The following is an 8,008-nucleotide window of genomic DNA, read 5'->3' on the forward strand; positions in this document are numbered from 1 at the left end:
AGCGGTCGCCTGACCAGACCCCTCACTCCTCCCGCCTCTCGCTGGACTCCTCCAGACTCAGCCAGAGTGCAGAGGACTGGGAGCCAGCTCAGGGCCTGGAGGAGCAGGGAGGAGAGTGGATGCGGTCAGTCAGGGGAGTGGCAGAGGGTGCCCACTCCCGGCCCCCACTTCCACCTGGGCTCCGTTTCCGTCCAGCTCTGGCTCCACGGGGAGGACCTCCGAGACTCCCACTGCTCTGTTTCCTGTGACCCTCCAGTGTGGCTGGCTCTCCATCTCGGGTGTGGGTGCTGGGTGCTTTGGAGGCTGCTGTCAGGCTGTGGTGCTCTGCGGGCTCCCCTCCCACGGGCCGCTCGGCCCTCTCCCCCAGCAGCTGTTCCTGAGCTCCGGCACGCGGCCCTGTGCCTTTACGCACCCCTAATTGTTAATGAAAATCGGACCCAGTAGATAATATAACAGCCTTCCTGAGTCTGCTGAGCTCCATTCTTTGTGTTTTCTAATGTGCTTCAAGTGAAAATATCATAAAATTTTTACCTTTCAAAAAACTGCAGTTCTAATTCTGAGGAAAATGTATAGGATTTAAATTTTTTAAATTACAGTAGTATTTTCAGTTACTACTGTATAATTAAGATAACTGGATTTCCTTTTTGTAAATTGTAGTTTGTTCTGTCAGATGAAGCCTAGAAAGAGGATTATTCCGAAGTGGCATGAAAAGCCCTACGAGTGGAATCAGGTGAGTAAGAAGCAGCTGCAGGTGAGCAGCCGGGTGCCTGGTCGGGGAGGCCTCTGGGTGGACCGGCCCAGGCTGCCAAGAGCACAGCCCGGGGCAGAGTGAGCAGTGGTGGTGAGCGGGCTCTGGGGACCCTGAGTGACAGGTCAGCAGGGCAGACAGGATGGGCCTGGCCTGGGAAAGCAGGTCGAGCCCTGGCTGGGACCCTGCAGCTCTTCCTGACATTGTGCTGCCGTCCGCTAACAGGCGCTCGTGAGCTGCAGGTCGCGGTGCTGCCTGCTCAGCGGCTGTAAGGAAGCTCCCCAGAGGGGCGGCTGAGGGGCGGCTGAGGAGCAGCAGACATTTGTCCCTCAGACCTGGAGGCTGGAAGCCTGGGGTCAGGGTCGCAGAGGACCATTTCTGGTGAGGACCGTGTCCTCGCACGACAGCAAGAAAGAGCCAGGGACCCCTGTGGTGTCTCTTACAAGGCACTGACCCTGAGGGCCCACTCTGCCTCGCCCTCCGGGCCCTCCGAAGGTCTCTTTCCAGTGCCCCTGCAGGTCAGCGCCTCCCCATCACGGTGTGGAGGACACAGTGTGAGGCAGGGCAAGGCCCGTCTTGGGTGCCTTCACCCTTCCTGTGTAGGGGTTGGGAGACCAAAGGAGGTGTGGCTTCAGGCAGAGGAGCAGAGGGATTTTAGGCTTTGATTCCGGAGCCACAGACGTCTGTAAAGAAGCCAGCGGGGCAGTGGTTCCTCCTCCCTTGGCAGTGAGGTGAGACTGTGCCCTGGAGCTCGTGCCCCTGTCTCGGGTCCCTGCACTGCTGACGTCGGCTCTCCCACGACTGCCGCCACACCTGTAGGCGAGACGCTGATAGGACGGCAGCAGTAGTTGGAAAGCAGCACTTCATTTTGAGCCTGGTGTGTTTGAGAAAACTCACCTGTTTTTCAACGAGCACCTGTGCTGAGGCTGCCATGCACTTTTACTCAGGAGAGAGTAGGAGATTTTTCAGTCCAGGTTACCCTGTTATCAGACACAGATTTGAAACTGAATTCTCAGACACATAGTTTGGAGTCTGAGAGTAGACGAGCACATGAACGGTTCTGACAAGGGGAAGAGTGCTTCTGGTTGTCTCACCTGTCGCGTGTGTGTGCATGTCGTCTCATGTATGTGGCGCAGAGCCTGACTGGTGCCTTTGTCCGTCCTGTTAGGTGCATCCCAAGCTGGTCATGGAGCAGGCTGACCGGAAAGGCTGCCGAGGGAAGAGTGCCCTTCTCTACCAGCTTCACAAGCTGCTGGTGCTCAGCCCCTGACTGTGGGAGGCCGCGGAGGCACCTGTGTGTCTCAGCATGGCTGCCTGTGCCCTTGTGCCCTCCTCTTCGGGGCGGGAGTAGGTTTCTGTGCAGGCGGGAAGGGTTGGAAAGAAAATCACTGCACTCGGTATTTGGAAAGAAAAGAATTGCTCTGGACGAAGGCTGGAAACAGCGGTTTGCTTCCACGTGTGAAGGTGAAGGCTGCTGGCCAGACTCACGGACAGGGTCCAGCGTGGGCTTTCGGGTCCTGCCTGTTACCCGCCTCAGGCCTGTGCCCGGACAGGCAGGGCCGCTGGTTTGCGCAGGGGGCTGTGTGTGCGGTTTTTAAAAACCATGTGGCATTTTCTGATTTTTTTGAGGTTGTTTCCCATGAGGAAAAATACCTAATTTTGGTAAAATTAATCTGTTTTGTACATGTAGGGCTTTTAGTTAAATTACAGTTTTTGGTTCACATTTTGGAAATCAGAAATGACCTGGCAACTGTTATATTTGTGTTAAAACAATAAAAACCTTAGACAACATTTCTGTTTCCACAATTTTTGATCAGAGGAGATTAATATGTACTTTATTTTATTGTAAAAAGATCTCAAAAAAATAAAAGGCTTCTGTTTATAAAATTGATGAAGGAATATAAATCTTAGAAAGTCAGCTCAGGCACAGTGCTACCTCAGAAGACCAGCTGCTGAGGGGCGGGCAGCGGGTGCCCGCCAGTGGCTCTCAGAGCTTTTGGGGAGTGTGGGGTGCGCGTGTGCGCCCTGGGCACCCCCAGAACTGGGGCAGGTGGGCAGACGCCGTGTGGGGAGGGCACTGGGCTGCGCCCTGGCCGCCCTGATGTGGCAGCCTCAGCCTGGGCTTGTCCTGACCTGCTGCTCTTCAGCCTGGCCCGGCCTGTGTTCCCAGTCCCGGAGGGGCTGCGTCCCCAGTGCTCAGCGTCCTGGGCGCAGGCTCTGGGGCCCCCCCGGGTTACACGGGGCGCCCACAGGACAGCTTGCTCTGTCACTACGGAGTCAGTAATAGGTTGCAGGGGAGGATTCGGTGAGGAGGCAGGGCTCCTTTTATAACTAAGCCTCTTGGCATTATTTAAATTTTTAACCCTTTGCTAAGTCTGACTAAAAGAAGAGAAGGAAAAAGTGTGGGGAAAAGCTTTTGTAGGTGAGGGGAAGGGCTGAGGGGAGGGGAGGGGAATGGGGAAGAAAGAATGAAGATGTGTGATGTACAGATACCAAATCCCTGTGATGAATGTGATCATTATGAATACCAAGAGCACCAAATTAATTAAAGTTAATCAAATTTTAAAGAGGAGAGTGGGCGGCACACAGACGTAGACCTGCGTGCTCCGTCCCCTGCTGTGCGATGCTCCGGCCAGCTCTGCACGCTGTGGCCAGCCGGGTCGAGTCGGCAGTGAGTCCTGAGTCTGGGCCCATCGGAGCCACGCCCACGGTGCGGCCAGCAGTCTAGTCTGGCTGTGGCCGCCCGGAAGCCCCCTGAGGGGCTGATCCGCCTGCGGACCCTGGCGGGGCTCTCGGCCAGCGCGTTCTGAGACCGCCCTTGCGCTCCCCTTACAGACACCAGGATGTGTGCGCTGCCGATCCTCGCTCGGTGACCTCGTTTGGGTGGCTTTCAGATTTTGATTAATTATTGACAAAGTGTCCCTGAGCAACTTTTATATTGGTCTTTGTTTTCAGTGATGTGTTGAGCCTGCATTCCAGTGTGACCGATGCGTATAGCACTGCAAGAACCACTTTTGGAGATGTTTAAGACAGTCCCAGTTAGAGCGCTGTTGATCTCTTTTGATAAATTCTTGGCCTGAAGGTTTACAGGTATTGGAATTTTCTTCCTTTGGTAGAAGTGCCTTCCTATGTGCGAGGGCAAAAGTCGCCTAATTCTTTCATCAGTAAGAAAGACATCAAAACTATTCAGGAGGCGGAGCTTGGCCTCATAGGCTTTATATTCTGTTTTTAAAATTCGGAAAGGAATAATCCGAGAGATTGTTTTAATTCCATGCTTGTTCAAAAGCTTTTTATAGAAGCGTTCTGTCTGTTCAGCTGACTGGAGTTCATCCTCGGTAAATAAACAAATCTGATTGAATATTATGAGGCAAGGACAATCTGACTCTCAGTTCTTTTCCTGGAATTTTCCATAATATCACCATTAAGAAGAAATTTTCATTTTCATTCAAAAGCAATCCATTTTTGTTCTTCCTGGACTTAGAATGTGTCAACAAAGCTTCCACTGCCTTTCTAATCTGCTATTTGTCCAGCTGCTCCAGGGAGGTCAACTCAGCTGGAGTCGAGGTGGCGGCTGAAGGCGAATGTCCGGTGGAGGACGAGTCCTCCATTTCTGTATTGGTCTTTGTATGGGTATATATTTCATCCTTCTCGAAATTCAATTCCGGGGAATGGAATTTTTGGGTCATACAGTAAGTGTGTATTTAACTTTTTAAAGAAAGCGTGATATTGGCAAAAGAACAGACAAATAGCATAACAGAACAGAGAGAAGGGTCCAAAAATAAACCACACGTATATTCTTTTCAACAAATACAGGGAAAAACATAAACCTCCACCCACGTTACTGTTCACATCTTCCCCCAACACAAACATGGAAAATAAAATGGATCGTGGACCTGAACGTAAAAGTTAAGACAATAGGGTTTACAGAAGACATCGTAGTAGGTGCTCTCTGCAACCTTGGCTTACCCAAAAGGACATAAAAAGAACATAAAGAACAGGACATAAAAGAAAAATGACTATGTCAAATGTTATCAAAATAAAAATTTACTATTAAAAATACACTGGGAGAAATCATTTTCCATATATATCTTTGAAAAAGAGGTTGGACCTAGAGTATCTATCAAACTCAGGACAGCCAAACCCATTCTAAAAGTGGAGAAAAAGCAAGGCGGGGTGGCAGATGCCGATAATCACAGCACATAGGAGGCTGAGGCAGGAGGATTGCCAGGCGTTCAATTCCAGCCTGGGCTACGTACCAAGACCCTGTCTCCAAAAAAATAAAAAATAAGAAATAAAAGAGGGGAAAAGACTTGGACAGATACAGAAAAGATATACAGATGATAATCACACAATCGATGTTAAATGCCAGTGTTTATCAGGGAAATGCAAATTAAAATCTCAATGGGAGATTGCCAACCAGGACTTTTGTTGGAAGACTACAACTCCTGAGACTGTCAGTTCTGAGTGCGGGAGTTTGGGGCAAGGAGACCCCCACTACCGCTGGTAGTACTGCAAAATTGTCACCTCTGCTTGTAAGTAGAAATGAGCATATTCAGGGCTGGAGATTTAGCTCAATGGTTCTGCTGCCTGCTTTGCAAGCGCAAGGTCCCGAGTTCGATCGCCGGTACCAAAAAAAAAAAAAAGAAATAAGCGTGTTCAGATAGATTATCTGTTCCCTTTGAGTTTTGACAGATTGTATCTTTCAAGAGATTTAATCTTAGAAATCAAACTTGTGGACAGAGAGTTGTTAATATTCCCATGTTATCCTTTCAGTGTCCATGGTATCAATAGAGATGGCCCCTCTTTTATTTCTGTTACTAATGACTTGCATTTCTTGCTTTTCCTTGGTTAGCCTATCTAGAGTTTTATCAATTTTATTGATCTCTTTAAAGAATCTTAGTTCCATTGATTTTCTCAAATTTTACCTGTTTTCAATTTCATAATTTTTGTTGTAATTTTTAGTGTTTCTTTTCTTCTGTTTAGATTTATATTGCTCCTTTCCCTCATTTCCTAAAATAGAAGTTATTGTTTTGTTGTTGTTTGCTTTTTGGGGGGTTGGTGCTGGAGGTTGAGTCCAGGGCCTTATGTGTCATAAGCATGTGCTCTACCACGGAGCTACATCCCCGACAGGAAGCTTAAATGCTTGATTTTAATCAAGGCTATTTGGAGTCCTATATGCCTCACTTATCTGTATGTCAAGTTCTGTTCCCCTGCTTGGGAAGTTTTCTGCCATCACTTCTGTGAACAGTTTTTTTTATGTCATCTGCACTCTCTCCTCTTTCTTCATTGAATCCAGTCAGTCTTATGTTATTCTTCTTTGCATCATCTAGCAGCTGCTGGATTGATTTCTCATGTTCCTTTACAATTTTAAAGCAATTTTTCTTTTCCTGGTCACTAATTGCAATCTTTTCTTCTATATCTGAAATTCTAGCCTCACATTGGTTCCTTCTGCTGTGCAGACTTTTGATGGAGTTTTTAATCTCTTGGAAATCTGTTTGTATCTGTTTTATGGATTCCATTTGTTTCCTATGTTGGGATTCCATCATGCTCCTCAGATCCTCTGTTTTTTATCTGTGTCCTCTCTAGATTTATTAATCATGTCTTGCACCATGAGCAATTTCTTTGCTGTTTTCTGAGTAATTATTTCTGATTTCATTTTTCCCAGATCCTCTTTTGTTGCCAGTTAAGAGAGTCCAGTTGGTTGAGTATCAGATTGTTCCATCTCGTTTCCCTTTGGGGTTGCTGTAGGTGATCCAGAAGTCTGTTTTTGAGGCTTGTTTACGTGTCTTCTCATTTCCACGGGGGGGGGGGGCAGGGGTGTGGTTCTGGCGCCTGCACAGCTCACCTTCTCTGCCCTAGGAGTTGGGATGGTGGCAGGGGAGCTTCCCTCTGGGTGCTGGGACCGGCTCAGCTTCTCTGCCCCAGGAGCCTGGGATGGTGGCGGGGGAGATTCCTTCCAGGTGCTGGGACTGGCTCAGCTTCTCTGCCCTAGGAGCCTGGGATGGCGGCGGGGGAGCTTCCCTCCGGGTGCTGGGACCAGCTCAGCTTCTCTCTTAAATGCTTGATTTTAGATGATAGCCCTGCATGGTGGCACAGAGCTGTAATCTCAGCTTTATAGGAGGCAGAGGCAGGCAGATTGCCACTATGAGCCCAGGACAGGCAACTTTGTGACTTTCTTTTCTACTATATGCATCCAATTCTATACATCTTTTTCCAAGTACTACTTTTATTCCATGCCATAAATTTTGATAAGTCATATTTTAATTTTCATTTAGTTCAAAATACGTTGAATTGTTTTGTAAGATTTTGTCTTTTATCTATATGTTTTTAAATCTCTCAATACTATGGGATTGTCTAGCTTTCTTTTTGTTAATGAGTCTCTAGTGCAAGTCCATTTTGGTCTGAGAGCGTAACTTCTACAATTTCTGCTACATGTGTTAAGTGTGTTTCATGTCCCAGAATGCTGTTGGTCTTGGCGATTGCTCTCTGTGAGCCTGAGGAGGTGTGGCCTGCTGCTGTTGGACAGATGTTCTGTAGATGTCAGTTAGATCCAGCCAATTGATGGTGCTGTGCAGTTCTGCTATGTTTTCTGCTGGTTTTCCACCTGCCAATCTGCCACATTACTGATACATGTTGAAGGCTCCAACCATTATAGTAAATTAGTCTATTTCTCCTTGCAGTTCTATCAGTTTTGCTGTGTGTGTGTGTGTGTGTGCGTGTGTGTGTGTTTTATGCTGTTAGCCATACACAAACATTAAGGATTGTTATTTCTCAAAGAATTGAGCCCTTTATAACATTATGTAATGCCTCTCTCTTTTAATTTTCCTAGTTCTGACTTCTATTCCTCTTAAATTAATATAGGTATTCCAGCTTGCTTTTGATTCGTATCAGCATGGTACATTTTCTTTATATATAACTTACAGCTAACCACTGTAGAGTGTACAGTGCCATTTGTTACAGTCACAGTGTTGTAGAACTCTTTCTCTAGTTTAAAAATGTTTCCCTTTAGAGCACCTTGTGCCCATTTAGCAACCGCTCTTCATTCTTCTCTTCCCTACCCCCTGGTAACCACTAAGTGCCTCTCATTTTTATGGATTTGGCTGTCCTGGATAGATCATATAAAAGAGCCCACACAATGTGTGCTTTTGGAATGTTTTTTCCACTTAGCATATTGTTTTTGAAGTTTATCCGGGTTACAGCCTATATCACTACTTCATTCCTTTTGTTAGTTGAACAATATTCTTGTATATATGTATCACA

At 47.3% G+C, this 8,008-nt stretch overlaps 1 protein-coding gene and 1 pseudogene across 6 annotated transcripts in view; one reads left to right on the forward strand and one right to left on the reverse strand.

The window, feature by feature from the left end:
* Tdrd9 (tudor domain containing 9) overlaps positions 1–2,539 on the forward strand; it is a 93,753-nt gene extending 91,214 nt beyond the window's left edge. For 5 of the 6 annotated variants that reach the window (XM_004837467.3, XM_021243746.2, XM_021243750.2 and 2 more), the window contains 2 exons: positions 658–730; positions 1,917–2,539. In XM_004837467.3, coding sequence (XP_004837524.1) covers positions 658–730; positions 1,917–2,018 — 175 coding nt within the window. In that variant the 3' untranslated portion in view covers positions 2,019–2,539. Of the gene's footprint in view, positions 1–657; positions 731–1,916 lie in introns of those variants that run through there. The other variant, XR_002389080.2, reaches the window with a different exon arrangement.
* A 1,114-nt stretch (positions 2,540–3,653) lies between these two features.
* LOC101698671 (ribosomal L1 domain-containing protein 1-like) lies at positions 3,654–4,356 on the reverse strand (annotated as a pseudogene).
* Between the last annotated feature and the right edge of the window lie 3,652 nt (positions 4,357–8,008).

Source organism: Heterocephalus glaber, unplaced genomic scaffold, assembly GCF_053883595.1.
Source record: "Heterocephalus glaber isolate CG9 unplaced genomic scaffold, H.glaber_assembly_v1.0 deba00001608, whole genome shotgun sequence".
In the NCBI taxonomy this organism is placed as follows: domain Eukaryota; kingdom Metazoa; phylum Chordata; class Mammalia; order Rodentia; family Bathyergidae; genus Heterocephalus; species Heterocephalus glaber.